The sequence below is a fragment of the Carettochelys insculpta genome, chromosome 10, assembly GCF_033958435.1.
Source record: "Carettochelys insculpta isolate YL-2023 chromosome 10, ASM3395843v1, whole genome shotgun sequence".
Taxonomy (NCBI): domain Eukaryota; kingdom Metazoa; phylum Chordata; order Testudines; family Carettochelyidae; genus Carettochelys; species Carettochelys insculpta.
In genome coordinates, this window is record NC_134146.1 from 4,539,998 (window position 1) to 4,562,983 (window position 22,986).

Genomic DNA, 22,986 nt, shown 5'->3' on the forward strand with positions numbered 1-22,986 from the left:
TTTTTTTCCCCAAGTAGAATTCCAGGGCACACCTGATATCAAAGGAGTGAAGTCTCTTGCCGCTGGAATAAGCAAGGGGGCTTATCGGGGGGGGGGGGGGGGGGGGCGGGAAAAATACAGGTGGTGTCTGATTTCTGTGAAACTCACATAAGTTTGGTATGGAAGAGCTCAGAAGTCCCCACCACCACTTTGTTTGGGTTTGACCTGCACAGAGCTGAAGACTCTGGCAAGAACAGTCACTCTGGAGTCTGTGCATTCCCTATTTGGTGGCTAAATTGAGTGGAGCCAAATTGACAGATGCAAATGAAGTCTGGTGGGTGACCCCACATGGGTATGTGCATCTACAAGAGAGACCGATGCACCACATTTCATGGTTTGTGGGGGATGTAAGAAATCAGGCTGCTCATCTCGCAAAATCCATCCGAGGGAATAAATGTTCTTGCAGAGCCTGAGTTCGGCAGTGCTCCTGTAACTCTTACTGTGCTTGTAGGTGACTAGGCTTATCTTCATTTATACAAAACATCTAAGGTAGCAAGAGCTGTCAAAGACATCCTGTCACTGACATGACCTCCTGCTGAGATAGACCTACCAGGATCCGGTTACCTAGAAATGGGAATACCATGTAGCCCTGAGGCCTAACTGGGCTGCTGCCTCAAAGAAAAATCTTTTGTGAATACCCTGGGTGCTACGGCGAGTACAAAGGGGAGGACCCACAATTGGTAGTGTTCCTTTCCCATGAGGAAAACACGGGAACTTCTCATGGGATGGATGAACATGCACATGGCAATATGTCCTTCATGAAGAGAGACACAAGCCACAGCCCTTCTTGAAGGGAAGGGATTATGCTGGCATCTATAATTACCTTGAATTTCAGCTTTTGGATAAGGACATTGAAAGCTCCAGGATGGATCCCCACCCACCATCTTTCTGGGGGGTAGGATTAGTAAAAATGGGAGGTAGAGCCCTCTCCCTTGGTAGCGAAGCAGTGTTCTATCAGCTCCTGATGAAGCACCAATTGGTCCCAGGAGGAGAACTAGAAAGGGAGTTTGTGAAAAGGGGAAAGCCTCTATGGAATATTCCAGATGAATATCTCCAGGACCCAACTGTCAGTGCGGATCTTGTTCCAGCTGTGGATAAAAGAGTGAGATAGCCTCTAAAGGCGACAGGAGGTGAGGTGGGAGCCATCAGCGTGGAACGTGGGTCTCGAGCATTTGTCAGAAATGGCCGTTGGCCTGCAGCTGAGAGTAAGTGGAGGTTGCGACAGTAGCCAGATAAGAGAAACATGACCTTTGCAGAGGCGAGAGGTTTAGGTGGATGCAGGTAACCCCATATGTGTGGGCCTGATCTAAAGCGTTGCCTTGGGTGTTTCCTGCTGCAGGCAAGAGCGTAAGTCCTTCACTGAGTGCAGGGTCTCGTCCATTAAGGAGATTAGATTAATCAAAGGAGAGGTTCTGGATCGTGTTTTGGACCTCTCTGGAAAACTGATTACTGTAGCCATGAGCCCCTCTGGATGACAAGTCTGTGCCACTAATCTCCCTTCATCAAGCAGAAACATGGGGGAGGGGTGTCCTGGCCTCGATGGGAAGTTTATCTTTAAAGACCAGAAGCTGGGCATAGTCCTTAAAGTTGTGTTTTGCTAATACCACTTGGCAATTTCCTATATGAAACTGCAAACCCGACAGGACAACCTTCCTTCCCAAGAGGGCCAGTCTCTTTGAGCCCTTATTTGCTAGGGTGGGTGTCTGGTAGTGCAACCAAGTTCTTTCCGTGGCTGACTGTACCACCACCGATTTGGAGGCAGGAAGGCAGGGGCAGGGATGGGGGGGAGGGAGTCAGTTCCTTTGGCAGGAACAAAACATCCATTGGCCCTTTTGGGTGTAGGAGTCCAAGATACTGATGTGCACCCTTCTGCTGGTTGGCTTTAGTATATGTTTATTAATGGGAAGGGCCACCTTAGCCAGCCATTGTGGTTGCAAAAGAATCCAGGTGCCGGCACTGAGTCTCCTAACCCTGTAACAGTTTTAATACTGATGGCTGTCATCTCACAGAGACGGTGACAGTCTGCCAGCACCATCCAGGGTGGAAGAAGCAGTCTCCCCCATCGGGACTGATGGTACCAAGTCTAGATCTTTCTTCTCATAGACAGATGGACAACAGCTGGTGAGAAAGGGAGGAGCAGGAGAACTTGTGACAGGGGTCCAGACCCCTGCCATAGAGATCCCAAAGGCCCGAAAAGGCCAGAAGTCCTATCCATCATGGTGGCCCTCAAGAGAAAATTGGTACCAGCAGCCTGTGTAGGGTCACACCCAGAGAGATAGTGAGCACAGCCTCTTGACAGTCCTGTGCGTCTATGAAGATACTGGTGTAGCTATTTTCTCCAAAGCCCTGATTCAGATTCTGATTCCCATTGGTAGCAGCAATGCCACTGGTACTGGGGAGCCACTACCTCAGCACTGGAAATGGAACTACTGCTCCCACGATATCAATAAAGATTCATCCTTGAGTAAAACCTTTCCATCATCACTATTACAAACACAACCTAAGACTCACTGGGGAGACCAAACCCAACTTGATTATGTTTATGTACACTTACTGCAGTCAATAAGTACTAACCATTCCTTAGTGTCATGAAGGGAGGCACTCTCACTCCATGATACCGTTCTTCCATGCGGCCATCCGTCTTCACTGGCTCTCTGAGGTACCTTCGAGAACTTTGGTACAGCGATATTTAGAAAAAAGGGTCACACTTTCTTTCAAAGGAGCACTTCCACAGCCTATCATCCCCAGTATATGCACACCCTGCACCACAACTATAACATTCCTACACAAGCACGTGATACAGAATGCCAGACATGATCACCGTTCAAGCAAAAGAATTTGGTGAAGCAGAAGTGGCCTTCTGATGCATTAATGGACATATTCCAGCTCCAGGAGCATTTACACCGCAAAAGGAGCGACTAACCAATATACAGCCCCCATGTGTATTTACATTTGGCCTGGTATAAAACATGCCCAGAGTAAGTGTCCACCCTTGTTTTATTTGATCAGGATTTGATTCCTTTACCTCTTAGCAAATGCTACAAGCTATTTACACAGTATGTTAAATAGTATTTCCCTTAAACAAGCTTGGCATTAATTTTCTGAAGTAGCTACTCAGTTTCATTTTGTGGAACAAGATGTTCTCATTATGTCCTGCATAAACCTTGATGAAGTGTTTTAATTCCTCTTTCTAAAGGACTGATCTACACTGGGAACTTAAATCAGCACAGATCTCTCTCTCGGTGTGAAAAATCCTCACCCCGAGAGAGACAGCTACACCGACCTAACCCCAGTGTAGACAGTAGTAAGTCGACAGAGAGGCAGAAGTTCTCCCATCAATGCAGACAATGCCCACACTGAAGCACTGCAGCTGTGCCCCTGTAGCTGTTAAAGTGTCAACATACCCTAGGGCGGTGATACCCAGTCCGCACCTTGCAAGCTGTAGGTGATTCTCTGAAGCATAGCCTGTGGGTCCTTCAAGGCTCCTTCCCCTTCCAGGGCACTGCAAACAGTTGCTCTTGCAGCACTCCTGGAGGGGGTAGGACCAGATTAATGCTGGGCCTTTAGGGGCTGAAGTCCCTGCCAAGAGATCTTTATGCTTTCTCCCGCATTCCCAACTTCTTGACCCCAACCTGGGTATCCTCCAGCAATCTGAACTCCCCATGCAATAAGTAAGATAGCTAAATTTTAGTACTTGATTATATTTATAGTTCTATATCATCGTTTGTGCCCCCAGGACAGACTGTAGTCACGTGTCTCTTTTGGATAATGGTGGTTGCACATGGAGGTCCTGGGTCATGTAACTGAGTACCACCACCCTAGGATAATGGCCTCCTAAAACCAGACTGACGACCATGTAAAATGGCCTTCTCACTTGAAGTTAAAGATCCAAAGACTAGGAATTAGGCACTCCGTTACCTCTTTTGAAATACTGCTTTCTGTATTTTTTAAATACATCAGAAGTTATCAAAAACTTTTTCCCCTTAATCTGCAGTTCTGTACAACATTCATTTTCACTTCTAACAGCAAAGTTTGGACTTATTGCTGTGATCTTACAGAAGTCTGATTTCTAAAGTATTCGGCTCACCTGTAAGGAGGGACTCCTTGATTTTTCACTAATCTCGTCCAAATGGTGCCACAGTGCAGATATAACTTGCAGTGTACTTGGACGTGTACAGCTTACTTTCCGTCCCATAAGAGAAAGCAGCTCTACTGATCCAACAACATGTACCCCTTCATAACTGTGTCCACACCAGGAGCTCTACCACTTTCACTATACTAATACAGTTAAGTCGTTCAACTTGTTTAGACAAACCCTTAGCTCCCATACATCCCATGCATTAACAGGTGTGTTGTGAACAAGACACGAGAAGTCATTCTTCCACTCTACTCTGCGCTGGTTAGGCCTCAGCTGGAGTATTGTGTCCAGTTCTGGGCACCGCAGTTCAAAAAAGATGTGCAGAAACTAGAGAGGGTCCAGAAAAGAGCAACAAGAATGATTAAAGGTCTAGAGAATGTGACCTACGGAAAAAGGTTGAAAGAATTGGGCTTGTTTAGTTTGGAAAAGAGAAGATTGAGGGGAGACATGATAGCGGTTTTCAGGTATCTAAAAGGGAGTCATAAGGAGGAGGAAAAAACTTGTTCTTCTTGGCCTCTGAGGATAGAACAAGAGGCAATGGGCTTAAACTGCAGCAAGGGAGGTTTAGGTTGGACATGAGGAAAAAGTTCTTAACTGTCAGGGCTGTCAAACAGTGGAATAAATTGCCAAGGGAGGTTGTGGAATCTCCATCACTGGAGATATTTAAGAACAGGTTACATAGATGTCTGTCAGGGATGGTTTAGATAGTACTTGGTCCTGCCACTGGGGCACAGGGCTGCACTCGATGGCCTCTCGAGGTCCCTTCCAGTCCTAGTGTTCTATGATTCTATGATCTTCAGCATTCCAGAAGAACAGGGAGACAGAAACTTGGATTTCCGACCATAACAGGAATGTCTCTTTAAAACCTCCCAAGGGTCTCTTACAAAGATGCTCAAACTCCAGCTCTGTATTCATGACTGCTATGGGCTTTTGGCTTTACCACCAGACTGAAAAATTACTCCCAACTTGGCAAAATTATTGTAAACTGCAAAGTAGCAATTTCCTATAAAGTCAGAAAAGATCAGAAACAAGAAGTCCTGTGGCACCTTATAGACTAACAGATATTTTGGAGCATGAGCTTTCGTGGGCAAAGACCCACTTCGCCAGATGCATGAGGGAAAAGATCAGATTTTCATTAAACTAAAAGTTATGCCTCAGAACAGGCTGAGTTAAGACAAAAATTAGCTCAGCCTACTTCCATTCTACATCAGTCTAAGAGTCATAAAAAGCACCAATGAAAAGGGGAAAATAAGTCCCCAAATTCAGTATCACCCTGGTATAGTCCTTAATACAGGATTTCATAGAACAACTTACACCACTAGCAGCAAAACGGGCAGGCAGTTTCCTAAAGCAAATACTTTATCTCAAGCAGAAAAGAGGTAATATGACCCCAACACCAACAACAGTTGGTGAATCTCCATCTTTTCTACACTTCCATTGAATATTTAAAATTAAAAAAATAAGGCACTGATAACTTCTTGCATCCTCAACTGCATGCATTTCAGCAAGTATAAAATCTGTTCTAAAGCATCTGCTCTGGGTCATAGCCCAGAATTCTGCTGACTGGACAAACTGGATAAGTCTGTTGCATTGACAGTGTCCATCAAAAGAGTGACGTGATGTCCCCCACTTGCATCTCAAGAGAAGTCACATGCTACGCCTCAGACTTTTTATGAATAACAGTAATTACTTGCAGTGGTTTGCAGATACGGTAGTGGAGTAGTTTCTAGGATATTTTTCCTTCACTAGTTCCAATAGTAGTTTGTACTTTTCTCTCTCTTCTCTTTGCACACCCTAAGAAGGGGAAAACACACCATGTTAAGACTACTACCAAGAAAAAAGGGAGCAAAGTTTATAGCCGAGTTTAATGCATACTACTACACAGTTGTCACAGCATGTGACGTTTCTCTTCAGTCCTGTTTAAGCATGAACCACATAAGCAACATTGCTGTTGAGTTGAAAATGGGCTCATGCTCATTATAACAGGGCTACGTCTACACTAGCCCCTTCCTTTCAGAAGGGGAATGGTAAGGAGGGAGTTGGGAGATGCTAACGAGGCACTGCTATGAATATGCAGAGCCTCACTAGCACAGTGACAGCCACGTGCTATTTGAAAGCATCGCTTTGGAATCAGGTGCCGCCCATGTGGAGGGGGGCCTTTCGAAAGGACCCCCTCCCGGACTTCGAAAGCCCCTTCTTCCTAAAACCAAAGAGGTTTTCCTAAAACCTAAGTGTCTCATTAGCATTTTCGCAACTTGCTCATTATCATGCCGCTTCCGAAAGGAAGGGGCTAGTGTATACATAGCCAAGGAGTGTAATTTTCAGTTCTCCTTTTTCTGCACTTTTCTACTGTCTCACACATTCAGATGAAGGTTAAATCAATGATAAACCAACAATAATATGACATCTCATTACCATTTCCAGCTTTGGAACCATCACATTCACTAGTGGAAAAAAGCAGCATCCCCTTTAGGTGAGCTCCTTCTACCCCCTCAAAGACACTGATTTTTACAGAGCCTAGTGCCAGAAAGCACCCTCAAATCATCTCATCAGACCATGGGTACACCACAAGCTACTATGTTTTACCCAGTTATGCCTGCATCGAACCCAGGTACCTGTTTACCCACTGCATCTTTCCACTATTCATGATGTGCTTTTCTCCACTGAAGAGCCTTTTAGTACCCAGTGTTTCCCAGGTACAGCATCTTCTGCACTGAAATCACCTGGTCATCATGTTTCTGAGCCAAAACAGACTGAGCATCGAATCTCACTGCAAGACATTTTCTCAGCTCAGGACTTGTCACTCTGCTTCAAACATCATTTTCATTGGGTCCAACGTACCATGTCTTGCCCCCTCCACCCACAGAGGTCTCCCTATTATACAAACTCAGAAGTGATGCCAAAGACTTAATTGGCTCTATTGCAAAAGCTGTTTTGATCTGGACTCACCTCTTCCACAGTACAGTGAGGCCTTCTCACCAGCTTGCCAGCATCTGACATGGTGGCTCCTGCCATGGTCTCCTGACTAGGCAATCCCCATGGCAGAGAGATTTCTGGAGTGGATTTTGTATGGTGTTTGTTACTCATTCTTGTGTTGCAGCGGTTTCTGGCAAGAGAAATTATCACACTTTTAAAGGAACATAAAACTAAAACCTTCTTGAATCAAACATCTCCGAATAAGAACGGCCATACTGGGTCAGACCAAAGGTCCATCTACTAGCCCAGTATCCTGTCTGCCGACAGTAGCCAATGCCAGGTGCCCCAGAGGAGGTGAACCAAAGACAATGATCAAGCGATTTGTCTCCTGCCATCCATGTCCCGCCTTCGACAAAAGACTAGGCACCATACCTTACCCCTTGCTAATAGCCATCTATGGACCTAACCTCCAAATATTTATCGAGCTCTTTTTTAAACTCTGTTAGAGTCCTGGCCTTCACAGCGTCCTCTGGTAAAGAATTCCACAGGTTGACTGTGTGCTGTGTGAATGTTTTGGCACATACACGCACTGTTGATGGACAAGTTTTATTATCCTACTAGTGTCAAACTGTACAAGTCGAAGAGTTTAACGTACTTATGGGAGACATAAGAAGTAGAAACATCTCTGCAGTACCATACAGTAGATCCTCAAATTAGGTGGGGATTGCAGCCCTCGTAACCCCCGGGTAACTCAAACTGCACGCAAGTCGGGGGAGATGGGAATCAGGCTGCTGCCTGGTTCCTGGCTCCCGTGGGCTTGCAGGGCTGGTTGGTTTCCTGGCTCCCAGAGTGCGGGGGGAGCCAGGAACTAGGCAGCAGCCTGGTTCCCATCTCCCTGCCACTTGTGAGGCCTGGGAAACTGATCAGCACATGGCTGGTCAGCTTCCCCGAGACCCACCAGCACAAGCAAGCCAGGAACCAAGCGGCAGCCTCATCTGGGGCGGGGCTGGGCTGGGCTGGGTGCCCAGCTGCTTCCCAGCCATGGGGTGACAGGGGACCCCCCTACTCACCAGCCACCATTCCCACGGCTGGGGCTGGTGACTGGGTTTGGCACCCCAGCTGCGGGATCCATCCTGCCCCCCAGCTAGGGATCCTGCAGCTGGGGCTGCTGGCTGGGCTCCGCTCCCCAGCCAGCTCCCAGTGCGAGGCTGCAGGGGATCCCACGGCTGCCAGCAGGGCTCCACACACAGCTGACTTCCAGCCATGGCCTCCCGACCCCGGCAGCGGCTGGGGCTGCACTGGCAGAGCTTTGCTCCACCGTCAGCAGCCCTTTAACACGTCGGGGGCAGATCACCCTGTGAAGGAGGAAGAGAGCTGGCAGAGCACTTGATTCCAGCCACTGCGCCCAGGGGGGCGGGGAGGGGAAGAGCAGAAGTCCCACCGACCTGGGGGGGATTCCTCCCCCACACCACGTCAGCTGGGGCTGCACTGGAAAACCAAGCGCTCCGCCAGCTCTCTTCCCCTTTTCCAGGGGCATCCCCTGCCCCAATCACGCAAATACGAGATATATCAAATGTGCATATCTCAGGGGGTTGCTGTAGTTCAGAGGAGTGCCCAGTAATATTTTGTATTTGCAAAGACAAGCAAACACTACTATATATAAAGAAATAAAATGTATTAGGCAACAAATGTGGGCAGAATATAGAGGGTACTGGGGTTTTTTGGATAGGTCCTTTTGAGCAGCGGCCAGAGGAGAATAAAAGACAAAACAAAAGACTTACCTCAGGCAAGGCACAGTCCTGCAAGAAACAGGTACCATCTCTTTACTGGGACAAACACTAGGGCCACGATGTATTTTCTCATCTATGAGAGTAGTACCAACCATTAGCAGTTGTGAAGGCAGTGGTGGAGTTTTAGAAATTCGTATTTACAAAAGGCTCAATGAAAACTAATGCATTTCAGTGCCAATACATTAAGCCAACATATAAATCTACTTAAAAGATCTTATGTATCGCACTAGGGCATTGTCTTTTTCAGCAGCCACCTCAACAAATTAGGTCACCCATCTGTATTGAAGCTGCTATATTAGACTATTACTTATCTATTTCGACGTCATCATATTACATAGTACCGTTTAGGAAGTTTTCTAGTCATATTTTACAGTAATGGCACAGCCATCAGGAACGGTAAGAGAAAGCCGTAAGACTTAAGATCGAGATGCTGATGCCAATGGCAATGGAAGGAAGCAGGAAAGAAAGAAAAGGTTCGTCTCCTAGTATTCCGGATTTTAAAGGTATTGCCTCTACCAATTTCAAATCTACAAAGGCACTTTAAAAGCCTTACAAAAGAGGTGTATACAGCAGCATTAATATTTTCCATTCAGTGGGCATTTTAGCAGATGGGGGAAGCAAGAGGAAGACGACAAATTAAAAAAAAAAAGATGGTTTCTTAAGCTTACCCAGTTGTAGCATTTCTATTCCAGGTGCAGACTCTGCCAGTCTGTCAGTCAAGGAATCAGAAGAATTTGAAAGTGTCTTAAAAACAACAAGGAACCATTTAAATATAACCTGGATGTGGACTGAAGCAAACTCACACCCTATGAACTCTAAGAATTAAACCATGTTATTCACCCAGTGGCCCAGACTGACTGGTTTGAATTTGGGCAGAATGTAGATCTCTGCAGTTTCTACAAGGTATCCTCTTAAACTTCACACAGACTGCACACATACACCTTTTTAAAATCCCATTTAAAATGAGTTAAGAGCACGAATTCCATTGACTTTACACTCCTCCCATTAGTTGCTACCACAGAACAAATAACCTTGAACAAGGGTTTCTGAACCTCAAAAGAATTTTTAAGAATTACAGCAGGCGAATTGTCTTTAAAGAAGTCTTCATATAAAGCAAATAATGGAGAGTTCTCTCCCTGAAGTACCTCAACCATCTCCAAGACAGTATCTTCCCACTTGGGCTGTCAATTAAGCTCAGTTACTCACATGATTCGACCAAAAAAATTAATCATGATTACAACTGATTAATCGCCCTGTTAAACAGAATACCAACTGAAATGTTAAAAAAAATACATTTCAAATACATTGATCTGAATTACACTACAAAGCGTATAATGGTCACTTTATATTGTTGTGTAACAACTGCACTATAAAAATGTTAGAATATATATTTTTCTTCAGTTCACCTAATACAAGTCATCTAGTGTATTCTGTTGTGAAAGTGAAGCTTGCAAATGTAGGCTGTTTCATTTTTGTGGCCAGTTTTGTACTGGACAATGTAAAACTTTAGTGCCTTTTAAGTCCATTCTGTCCTATTTCTTGTACAGCCTATTGCTCACACAAACCAGTTTGTGCACATTTACGGGAGACAATGCTGCCTGCTATGTCACCTGAAAGTGAGAACAGATGTTCTCATGGCACTTTTTTAGCCAACCTGGCAAGGCGTTTACATGCCAGATACGCTAAAAATTGTATACCCCCTTAATGCTTCGGTAACCATTCCAGAGGGTATGCTTCCATGACAAAAGTATGTGTTTTAAAAAAAAAAAAAAAAAAGTGTTAATTAAATTTGTGACTGAATTTCTTAGGGGAGATCTGTATGCCTCCTGCTCTGATATACCCACCTATTTCATGTTATAGCACTCTCAGATAACGAGCCAGCACATGTTTTTCATTCAGTGCAGATTTACTAAAATGCAGAGAAGGTACCAATGCGAGATTTGAAAAGATAACCACAGCACCCAACCCAAGGTTTCAGAATCTGACGCAGCTTTTTGAAAATGAGAGGGACATGTGGCACATGCTTTCAGAAGTCTTACAAGAGCAAACACTCCAGTGCGGACACTGCGGAACCTGAACCACCAAAACAGGAAATCAACATTCTGTTAGCGTCCGCCTCAAATGATGCAAGTGAACAGGCATCAGTTTATGCTGCTTTGGATTATCATCAAGCAGAATCTGTCATTAGCATGGACACACGTCCTCCAGAAAGACGGCTGAAGCATGAAGGAATACACAAATCTTCAAACACAGCTGGCATTACAAGATATTTATGTGCCAGATACGACAGTGCCACGGGAATGTTTGTTCTCACTTTCAGGTGACGCTGGAAACAAGAACTGGGCAGATTCAGATTCTCCCTGGAAAATGTAAACAAAGCTTTGTTTTCGAGCAATTGGTTGAACAAGTAGCACTGAATGGACTTGTAAAATGTAATGTTTTAGATTCTCTATCAAAAAACAATGCACTACAGTACTTGCATTAGGTGAACTGAAAAATATTTCTTATGGTTTTTACAGCACAAATATTTAATCTAAAATATAAAGTAAACTCTGTATGCTTTACATTGTATTGTAACTGAAAAATGTATTTGAAAATTTAGAAACACCCAAAATATTTAAATAAATGGTATTACTCTTTAAAATTGAAATTGTGATTACTTTTTCAATTACGACAGCCCTATCTGCTACAGTCTTGAAAAACCAACTGTTCTGTATAAACTAGCAATGTGCATGCTATTTAGCAGACAGACTAGACTATCAGTCTCTTTGGATTGGCCCACTGGCTCCGTTATGGCAGAACATAAACCAGATCTCTATTGTTAAGCTGGACTGAGTCTTGCTCACAAACATGCAAGCTAAGAAGAGGGGAGCTTTTGTACCTTTTGCACCTAAATATCAGTTGTGTGCACTGGCTACAAGCATCTAAGTGTATCTATTAGATCCATTTATTCAGGAAATACCAGGACACGTGTGACCTATTCAAATAAAAAGCCCGAGATCAAAAACATTTGTAGGCAAATGTAACAAACAGTACAATATGTCAATGTAAAACACTAAGGCTACATCTACACTAGCCAAAAACTTCAAAATGGCCATGCAAATGGCCATTTCGAAGTTTACTAATGAAGCGCTGAAATACATATTCAGCGCCTCATTAGCACGCGGGCAGCCGCGGCACTTTGAAATTGACGCGGCTCGCCACCACGCAGCTCATCCCAACGGGGCTCCTTTTCGAAAGGACCCTGGCTACTTCAAAGTCCCCTTACTCCCATCTGCTCATAGGAATAAGGGGACCGAAGTAGGTGGGGTCCTTTTGAAAAGGAGCCCCGTCTGGACGAGCCGCGTCAATTTTGAAATTTGCATGGCCATTTCGAAGTTTTTGGCTAGTGTAGATATGGCCTAAAATGTGGCCCAGAGTAAAAGAGCACACGTTCAGTTTCAATGACAAGTGCTCCAGTGGAGGATTCACACGTGAACAAGGCAATGACCTGCTATTTCTAAAGCAACAGAACAGGATGGGTTCTTATGTCCTTGGACTAAGGTCTAGGCCACTGGTTCCAACCTTTGCAGTAACACTTCAATGAGACAGACAATTCCCTGGCACACCTGCTTTTTCCAGCTGAGTTGATTGCTCATAAACATCACATTTACTATGGTCACAGCCTTACAGAGGTTTACAAGGTAGTAGTGCACACAAAAAGCTAAAGGGTTAAATGCCTGAATGCTTCAAATCCATCCCAAAATGCACCGTTGTCAACAGCAAGCACAGAGCTTTTCAAAACCTGCTCAATGCCATGCTAGGGATGTTGAGTAAATGAGTAACCACTGAAAATAGCAGCAGCTGCTCAATTACTTGTGGGTGCAGGGAGAAAGCAGGATCCTCTCCCCACCAGCCCCTCGGAGCCATGCCGCAGCACTTAAAGTATCCCAATTTCTACAGGCTGCCACCCTCCCTCCCCATGCCCATGTCACAGTAGGGATTGGGGGAGGCTCCCTGCCAGCTCATTCAGGCCAGGAAGCAGCATTTCAGCTGCCTCCTGGTGCAAACGGGGTTGGTATTTCCTCTCAGAGTGGGCCTGTGAAGAGCCACCACAGGGCAAAAACTGAGGAACCCTGTGCCAGCTGGGACTCAGGCAGCCTTGATGCTTGAGCCCAGCTCGTAGAGGTCATTGGTTCCTCCTCCTCCTCCTCCCCCCCAATTCTGCAAAGAGCTGCAGTGAGGGGAATTAACCAAACGTCACAACACACTTGGCCAGTTCTCACAGCACACCAGGGTGCCATGGCACAGTGGCTGAAAACCACTGCTCTAGGCAGTCACGAAGACGACTGATGCCATTTACTGACTTTGCACTGCATGTTTCTAGCTGTGATGCTTGAATACAACCTTATTCCCAAAATCCCCACTAACCTCATCTGCAGATTCTGCCTTTTGAGCTCCATTACAAACGGATGTCTTCAGGTACCTAGTGGTCAGCTGGGACGGCAATTTAATTAGACTGGCAACTCCTTGTACAGTCTTCGTCAATTTAGAGATAACATAATCTTTAAAAAAAAAAGTTGCGCCATAAAACATTTGGTCTATATTCAGCACTCTCAGCTTGCGGATCACCGCATGCAATAGTTTACTGGAAGATATTCACATCAAATTAGGCGGATATGAGCACAGTGCCTGGCTAGAAGGAGCAGGTGAAGAAAAAGAGGGTTTGAGGAACCATGCAGGTTGTTTCAATGGCCATAAATACATGAACAAAAACTCTGGTATTCTCATGGGTACATGAAAATGGTCTAGTGTGGGGTGGGAATTTTTTTTTTTTTTTTTTTTTTGCTGGGGGTGGGGCACTCTAAGAATTTGGAAAGTTGTCAAGGGCCACATTCTTCCATATTGGTGATAGAGGTACAGGGGCTGGGACACAGGTTGAGTGCATAAAGGAGAGAGTTGTGACCTGGGGCAGAAGATTGGTGGGCAAGGCCTGGGAGGGGGTACGGGCATAAGAGAGGATTCTGAGCTGAGGTAGACTGTGACGGGAAATGGCTGCAGAGGATCTGGGTTACCTAGGGTATAAAGGCAGGAGAGGCAGGTGGAGCTTGGGTGCCAGACACATGCAGTAGCTGGGAGGCGCTCACCCGGTCAGCTCCCAGCCAGCAGCCCAGCACTTCCCTCAGACAGGCTCCTTGCCTGCCCCAACCTCCAGCGCTGCTCAGAGCAGCTGGCTGCATGGGCTATGTGCTTCTGCAAATGCTGAGAACTAGGGGAAAACGTGGAGGGAGGCAGCAAACTTTGCACATTGCGTGTCCTGCAAACAGGCAGCTCCCATTGGCCAGAAACTGAACAATGGGAGCGACAAAATTGTGCTGGGAGCAGCAAGTGAAGATTCTTCCTCTCGCTCACCAGGCTCATCGCGTTCAGAGAAGCACATGGTCATCACAGCTGGCTTCTCTGCATGGCATATGGGGGTGAGGCAGGCAGGGAACCTGGCTGAGGCTCCTCCTGGGCCAGATCGGCCCACAGGGGGCATTTTCCCCAACCTGGTCCCGTTTCTAACAAACCAACCACCACACGACAAGTAATGAAATAAGCACTAATTCTATACCTAATCTCTGTCTTTTTGCTTGCCTCTGGTTAGGGTCCTCCAGAGATGACTGAATGCTGTGGAAAGAAGAGACCAAGTAGTTATTTGTAGCGACAGACAAGCGTTCTAAACGATTATTCCCTCTCCCCACCCTGGTCTCCAAATACAACCCACATTAGTTTACCTGCTCCAAGGGCACCTCTTTACAGCCAACCCCGCAAGACTGTATAGACTTCCATACAGGAAAGTCCGCGCGGCTGTAGCCACTTCAGCACTCACCATCACATAGTCTGTGCACGTACTAGGAAAGTCCTTAAAGCAACATGCCTCACGGGCATCCACCAACACACTGGCAAAAGCAGGCAGATGCTCACATTTAAAGTAATGTAATTGTAGAAAGGTCATGTGTGTGTTAAGCTACAGGTTAATGCTCTAATCCGGCACTCTTTGTCTGGCGCAGGTGCAAACTGCTGAACCGTGTAAGGTCAATATTGTCTAGCAGCATTATCAACATTTCCAGTGCTTCCTGGGCTCTTAGAAGACATTTGGGGTCAATTACAAACAAACAGCACAGAGCACTGAATGCCAGGACTGGTCTTGTAAACAAACTTTGTGGGACCACAGGCAACTTGGCCACATACACAAGTGGACTTCTGGCCAACTAAAATCAGGTTGGACCATGTATGTTGCAGAAGAGAGAGGTTCAACCTGCAGTTCTGGAGCGCAGTCCAGATGTGGGTAAAGTTTGTCTCCTCCCTCAAAAAAGCATAGGAAATGTTAACCTTAACACAGGATTGTGTGCAGGATTAAGCCCTCAAATCATTATACCATGGGTGTCCAACCTTTTGGCTTGCCTGGGCCGCACTGAGTGAAGAGGAATTGTCTTGGGCCGCATATAAAATATATAATATAGTTAATGTATATAAATCACATAATAATGTTAAAAGTTTACAATCTTGTGGGGCCGCATTACTAGCTGTCCAGGGCCACGTGCGGCCCGCAGGTTGGACACGCCTGCACTATACTATCTACAGAAAATGAGTTACAAAAAGAATCCAGACTAGACTACACGACATGATGGGAAAAACCACTACTCTCATTTCAGATATATTTAAGTTGCACTGGCTGCTATGCCAGTGAAGGTGACTATAGTCAGGCACCAGTTTCCTACCGTCAGCCATGGATAACAAACTGGGTCATTAGAAGAGTGTAACCTTTCGTAAGGCTTCAAGAATACACAGCGAGATCCAGATTATACCTGGTTTTAGAGAATTGATGCAGAAGCTGGACTTTATACTTTCCCTTTTTTGATGAGTGATTCCTTTCAAACGGTTTTAGTCCACCTCAGGTCAGGTCCACACTACAATCTTTTGCCAGATACTTGTGTATGTCAGGGGCATGATTTGCAATCAGCACAGCAAAAGTCCTTACTATGACATGGTAGTCCAGCAAAGCTCTAAGTACTGCTGATGTGGCTTATCTTGGCAGGAGCTGAAGGGCTTGATATCAGTTACTATCTCATTAGTTTCATTCTGACTAAAATATCTCTGAAATGCTTCCTATTCCTTTCTTATGCAATGCTAAACTGCTACATGCTTTACAGATAAATTCCAAAACAGCTGCTGGCTGATATTTACAGACAATAAACATGAAGTCAAGGATGCAACAGAATGCGGTGATTAAACTTTACCATTTAATATCGTCTACATTAATCAACTGTTTGGGAGAGGGGATAATAAATTATTTCCAAGCCCTTATCTAGGAAGTTTGATGAGATCTTTTAACAATGTTTCCTTTCAATTCTCGTTTTTCTGCCGTTCCTTGTGTTTTAGTCTTCAAGAGAGCTACCAATGCAAATAACTCAATTTGAAAGACTCAACATTTGCAAACATAATATTTGCATTTGGTTTCTTTGCAGCGTTGCAGTCATGTTGCTCCCGGGATATGAGGCAAGGCAGGTGAGAGGTAATATATTTTACTGGACAAACATCTGTTTGTGGAAGGGCTTTTGAGTATCATAAAATTGCTCTTCAGCTCTGGGGAAGTAAACCAGGGCATCTAAATGCAACACAAAATCTCATTATAGCACTCTCCCAACTGTTGAGCACTCTGTGAAAACCAGAGGAACATTTACTTGAACAGAAGACCGAAATACTTAAACTCTCCTACCCCAGACTTCAATATTGACAGCTGGGAACACAGATCAGTGAATGTGGCAATTTAAAAAAAAAAAAAAAAAAAAAAAAAAAGTCAGGCTCTGATCCCTGAGTAAGACTAACTGTGCCTTTCCCTCCAACAGTTTAAGAGCAACTTCTAAGGGTTGTCTGCACTAGAAATGATACCAGGTGTGCTGCTGCAGTACACATGCTTATTACACCAATGGAAGAGGTTCTTCCATCACTGTAATAAATCCACCTCTTTGAAAAACAGCAGCACAGTCAACAGAAAAATTCTGTCTACAATGAGACTTAGGTTGTCTCAATCACATTTTTCATAGCCCTGAGCAATGTAGTTAATTAAGCCAGCTTAAGTCTGTATTGTAGATCAGGCTTGAAGAAGAGAGTCGGAAATTCTCAAACAGACTCTGATTTTAAGGCCAGACAACTATCATGAGCCGAGTCTGACCTTCTGCACATCACAGGCCTCACCCACCCACACTGGTAAGAAACCCATAATCTCTGGCTGGGTCACTGAAAAAGAATCCACCATTTACTCTAATGCAAGCTGGCAAGTCACCCATTCTGCAGAGGACAATTTAAAAAAGACACAAGCATCTCCACCAACCTGAGCTGGGCAAAAATTCCTTCCTGACCCAATATACCAGGGTCTAACTGATTGTGAGCATGTGGGCCAAAACTCACCAGCCAGACACCTGGAGAAGAATTCTCTGTAGTAACTTAGAGCCCTGCCCATCTAATGGCTCATCTTCACTGGCCAGAGATATTCTCTAAGAGCTATCACAGATGACTGCCAACAAGGACAGATGGTACAATCTCATCCCATCCCCTCCATACACTTATCAAGCTCAGTCTTAAAACGTGTGTTTTTTTGTTCTGACTTCCCCTCTTGAAAGACTATTCCAGAACTCTACTCACCTGATTAGAGGAGTAACTGTCACCCATGAGCAAAGATCAGAAAGCATGAACCTGGAGTTTACCCTCTCCCCCTATCGGCACCCTCCCCCATAAAAAAGACACTAAGCATCACCCATCTTTCACTGTCGCCGTTTAATCACTGGCTTGGCGGCAGAGGCAGTAAGGGCCGCGTATCAGGTAATATTTGAAATCCTGAGTCAAGATTTTAACTTAGATGATTGAGATGTAGAAGGCAGCACTCCCAGTAAGCCAATGTTAGTGTCCCTCCCGTTTTGACAGGATAGGACCCACCAATGCGTACTCACCACTGTAACGTGTATTTTACTTTCTTACATAATAGCACCAAAAAGACAGGGTTTAAAATCAGTGGAACCACCCTTACATATACGTACGTAAGATCAGGCCCTGTCCTTTTCATACCCTTTTTCCAATCAGCGTGCAGGACAGCTGGTTGGGAAACATAACTTAAAGCTGCAAAAAGAAGTCAAATTTTCATTCATTAATTACAAAGATGAATACTGCACTCCAGTGGTACAGTACAATAACGGCTAAGTCTATTTCTTCCTCCCTTATTTCATCTTCCTTCCTGAAGCCTAATCCATAGTTTTTGACCCTTCTTCCATTGTTGTAGCTTTGATTATTAGTCTTTTCCTGATGTCCACCTGTAACAGGCCAAACAGGAAATGAAGCACTGATCAAAAAGTAAAAACAAGCTACAGAGCTGAGGCGCCCCACGTAAGGTCTCTCCTTCAGGAAAAATATCCAGAGACTGCCAATAAAGACCGCCCCCCGCCCCCTCCTCCTCCTCCTCCAGCAATCTGATGCTTCCTAATTTTTGAATGCTTGACTTTGCAACCCAAACAAATTTATTGTTGTGGTTTATAAAGAGTGACACTTTCCAATTTTTTTTTGAAAGATTACAAACAGTTAGTCCCTTCCTCAATCCCTGGGATTTAAACCCATCAGCTCAGACCTCTGCTATTTGAGCCAGATGACTGACCACTTTAGCTGACAGCAGTAGAAAACTCATGTTGACTGCCGCACTAGAGAAAGACACATAACCAAGTGCTTTGACACTAGATATGCATGAGCAGCCCAAGTTTGTTACACAGGCACAAACAGAACCATTTTACAAATACAGCCCATGAAAAACATTTGTCTCACTTAGGCAGCAAACCGGTAGCAGCTTACAATGGAATTTGTGGGAGGACAGAAATTGCCCCGCTTTATTTTTTCCAACAAACAAACAAACTTAAGAGTAAAAAACAACAATGGCTATTGAAGCAACGTGAGAAGAGCCAAGAAAGGTGACCACATGCGGAAGCTACCATATGCCCATCATGCTAGAGTATATATCCGATACATGTTACCTATGTATGAAATGTCACCCAATACAGCTCAAGGGACAGAAGATCCAAGGATGAGAAATGCAACTAATAATACAGACAGGGATTTCAAGGAACTGGTACCACAACTCAAGCTCCATAGACATCTAACTGAACAAAAGGAGGTAGAGAGCAAACTGCCGAAAGAGGGTTGTAATTATGGAAGAACATGCTCTGAAGGACAAGGCAGAAGAATAAATCACCTAGTGGGGTGAAACCAACTAGAGTAGCACATTTCTTGCACTGGGGACCGACAGAGTGGCAAGGAAGAAAGAAGGGAACACAGTCCCTAAGGGAGAGAGAAAAAAATTAAAGAGAAAGGGTCTGGTCCTTTCTTAAAGGCCAATGAGGATGATGTAGAGCAGATCGGGAGAGACCACAGGGCAGATTCGTGTTCACACCAGGAAGACAGCTGCACGTGCTGGGGACTGTTCACTGAAGTGAGCCCCCATGGAACAGGGAACGGGTGCACAGAACGCTGCGCCCTGCAAATGGAATAACGCAGGAACAAAGTGAGAACTGCTGAAGGTCACCGTGAATTAGCTCTTGGCAAGGATGTTTAAAAGACCTGTTAAAGCGCAAGAGGGGCGCGGTTAGGCCCTCAGACGGTGCAGACAGAAAGAAAACTGAGCGGGACCTAGGCCCGGCCCGGCCCGGCCATGCCGTTACTACCGCGCCTGTGCTTCCCACAGGCGCGGCGCGGCTTGCGGACGCACGGGCAGGACGGCGGCTGGAAGGGACTTCAGCGGTACCCTCAGACAACGCGGGCAAGGACGCTCGGGAGGCGGGCGCTTTGCCCGGGACGCCGGGGCCCGAGAGAAGCGGCAGGACGCGCGCAGTGTCCGCGGGGAGGGCAGGCGGGAGGCGCAGCGAAGCCGCTCCCCGCTCGGGCGGCGGCGGCGGCGGCCGCTCCAGGGGCGCGCGGACAACCGCCGGCTCCGGCTCCGGCTCCGCCTCGGGCGCGCGGCACAGGCCCCGGGGCTCACTGACCTGTGGTACCGTCTCTTCCGCGGGGTGGAGGGCGGCGTGTCCCGCCGCGGGGCGCTGGGGAAGAGCAGGGAGCGCAGCGCTTCCACCAGCCATTGGTACATAGGCCCCGACCGACGGAGCCGGAAGTGCGAGGATTCTGCGCGACAGCGTGACGTCAGCGGGCGCGCCCGCGCGCCCTCTCCCAGCCGGCTCCGCTGCACGCGGAAACCCGCCCTCCTCATTGGCCAGAGGGCGGTTCGCTTGTGATTGGGAAGTGACTGGGGGTGGGGCGGAGACAGCGCGCGTGCCTCGGGTCCAGGGCTCCGCCCCCAGCTCGTCACCGGCCCCGCGGGGCCGAGTCGCGGCTGGCTATTGGCGCGGCGCGGCCCCGCACCCCACCGCGCCCGAAGCGTACAGCACGCGGCCCGTGAAGTGCCCCCTCCCCCACGCCCATGGGAGCGCGCGCGCCCACCCTACGCCCCTCCCCCACACACAGGAACGTGCACTCGCGCCCCTCCCCCGCCCCCAGACTCCTCCCATCAAACACACCCTCTCCCCCTCCCGCCCGCTGCCCGCCTCACGTGTCTCTCTCACACACGCGCGCGCGCACAAGGAGGGGGCTCTTAACCGCACACCCTCCCCGCCAGCGTCCGCCCGCCCCGGCGCTCCCCATCGATTCCAAGGGCAGAGATTCACACTGCCCGGGCTGCCTCTTGCTGGGGGTGGGGTCGCAAGCCCCTCCCCCTCCTTAGCTATTGCTGTTGAGCCCTTGTCTGCACTTACCAGAAGATGGTGCTGCAGGGATCGCTCCTGGGGGGGGGGTCAATTTAGTGGGTCTAGATCCCCTCTGTCGACTGCTGATCCTGCTTCTGTTGATGCCAGTAAGCCACGGGCACCAGCAGCGACAGGGGAAAGCGGCAGGAGAGCGTCTCCCGTATACCCCCCACCATAGAGGTGCGAGGGTAACTTGATCCAAGGAATCCAGTTACATGATTCCCACGCTGGAGTTGCCTGTCTGAGTTTGACACCAACCCCTAGTGTAGACCCGGCCTTACGGAGCTCTTGCCGTGGTGGGTCTGACAGCTGAACGTTACACGTGACTGACAGGACACGCCAGGTCTACAGGTTAACGACTTTAGAGACTGTACAAATCCAGCTATGAAACTTGCATAGCTGGAGTCGTCTTCCTAAAAATTTATTTCTGCCACCATCCACACAGCAGGAGGCCGATGAGAGAAATTCTCCCACTGACTCCCCTTACTCCTCAGGGCTGTCAGGAGTACCAAGGTCAATGGTGGCGCTGTGACAATTTGATTTAGTGCGTCCCCAACTTGGCCCTCTACATCAAATGCCAGCGCGTCAGTGTTCCCATAAGTGTGACTGGAAGTTACGTAGTCAAGTCTTCAATTTTGTGACTGATTTCAGGGGTGCCGAGGACAAAAGTGTTAAAACACTTCAGAAGTGATCTAAGAAGGAGCTCTGTGTAAACTCCTAAGCTTGTCTCTCTTCCCCACGTGCCCCCCAAAAGACATTGGTCCAATAAGGTATTTCTTACCTCACCAGTTCACAAGTTAGTCTTGAATCTCAAAAAAGTTAAACATGTATTGACAATTTTCAGAACTCCTGTTCAGTTAGGCATAACCCCAAACACTGAAAGTGAGTTCCTTTCATTGCATGAACAGGGGAAGGTCAAAGATAAAAATAAAACAGCCTTTTCCCAGACAGCTGTTTGCAATTTTACCTACAGATAGGCTATTGCTTCTCATTTTTCCCCCATGTAAATTTTAGAGGTGCTCAAGTAATGGGACTTCTCACTTGGAGAACTGACGTGAGCTGCAGCAAAAGTTTCTTTGAACACCTTTTGTTTAAAAAGTGAAGTAGAGCTGGTTTGCAACAGGACAGAGAGGTCTAGCAGGGAGAGATGCATTTGGCCATCCTTGTGAACATCTGTTCAGATTTGTAACATTTCTAAACTGCTGAAGATTGTAATTTCCCATCACAGCTTTCTATCACCCTACAAAAATCCCACAGCAGCGTAGGTCATCCTGTACATACAGCAGCCCCAATGTCTCGTTTCAGCAGGTCACAGAGGACTTACAGACCAGAATGCATGAGGATTGTGGTGTTTTTCCTCATTAAAAGAAGCCCTTGGCCTCTTATTTCTACTGGCTGGTGGTCAGCAGGTCTCCTTCACAATTGTTACTAAACAGCTCAGATCTCTCAGCCATTACCCAAGCAGGGAACAAAACCCAGGTCTAGAAATACAACAAACCCAAATGCCTTCCAATGCACTACGCTGCCTTTCAGAAAACACAAGCTACATCTTTCTCCTTACAATGCCGTGTGTAAAATGAGGCTACTCATGCTTACATAATGCACTGAAACAGCTGATTATGCATCATTCTCTAGTGCAAGGCTCACAGGAGAACAGCTGCCTGGTAGCCCAAGGGGCAGCCATCTGTGCTTCAGGTGAAACTCCAAACCAGCATGATGGGTATTAAGGGAGAAAAGCCAAGAAATTACATTGACAAACTGCATCAAAATAACATTATTAAAGTTGTAAAGTCAATCACTCAAGTTAGGAAATGCTTGTCCAATGCTTCTAATAATCTACAGAGCTTTTCATCTGTAGGATACCAGCTTGAATCCAGCCCAACTCAGGAGCAACTACAAAACATTCTCCTCAACTGTTTGCTGGCCATAGACAAAGGGTGTTCCTAAAGCATAGCCTCCCCTCATACTTCCCACTGCTTGACTGATTGATACAGGAGAGAGGCCACAAAAAGTAAATGACCACCTATAGGGGAAGTCCTCTCCTATACTCTACCAGGGCCAAGTGGGATGAGTCATTCTAGCAGAAACCACAGGTGTTGGAAACTTGCCCTCCAGCCAGGCAGAGGACTGCAGCACCACCCTTTTTAAATGAGAAGTTGGGGTTACACACAAATCAATTCACGAAATAATTTGCACGGAGCATCACCCAGGAGAGGCTCAGAGTTGGGAAGCTGAGTCACCACACCTGGATTCTGCTGTGCTCAGACACCATACCACCCACCCCTGCAGTTACTCACAGTACCCCCTG

The 22,986-nt window shown here is 46.5% G+C and overlaps 1 protein-coding gene across 1 annotated transcript in view; it reads right to left on the reverse strand.

Annotated features, from left to right (window-relative positions):
• Positions 1-20,039, reverse strand: part of SENP2 (SUMO specific peptidase 2) — a 42,353-nt gene extending 22,314 nt beyond the window's left edge. The window contains exons 1-8 of the mRNA XM_075004410.1: positions 19,926-20,039; positions 14,477-14,532; positions 13,294-13,427; positions 9,552-9,627; positions 8,875-8,956; positions 7,127-7,283; positions 5,868-5,971; positions 2,614-2,711 (exon numbers count right to left, since the gene is read on the reverse strand). Coding sequence (XP_074860511.1) covers positions 2,614-2,711; positions 5,868-5,971; positions 7,127-7,283; positions 8,875-8,956; positions 9,552-9,627; positions 13,294-13,427; positions 14,477-14,532; positions 19,926-20,026 — 808 coding nt within the window. The 5' untranslated portion in view covers positions 20,027-20,039. The remainder of the gene's footprint in view (positions 1-2,613; positions 2,712-5,867; positions 5,972-7,126; positions 7,284-8,874; positions 8,957-9,551; positions 9,628-13,293; positions 13,428-14,476; positions 14,533-19,925) is intronic.
• Between the last annotated feature and the right edge of the window lie 2,947 nt (positions 20,040-22,986).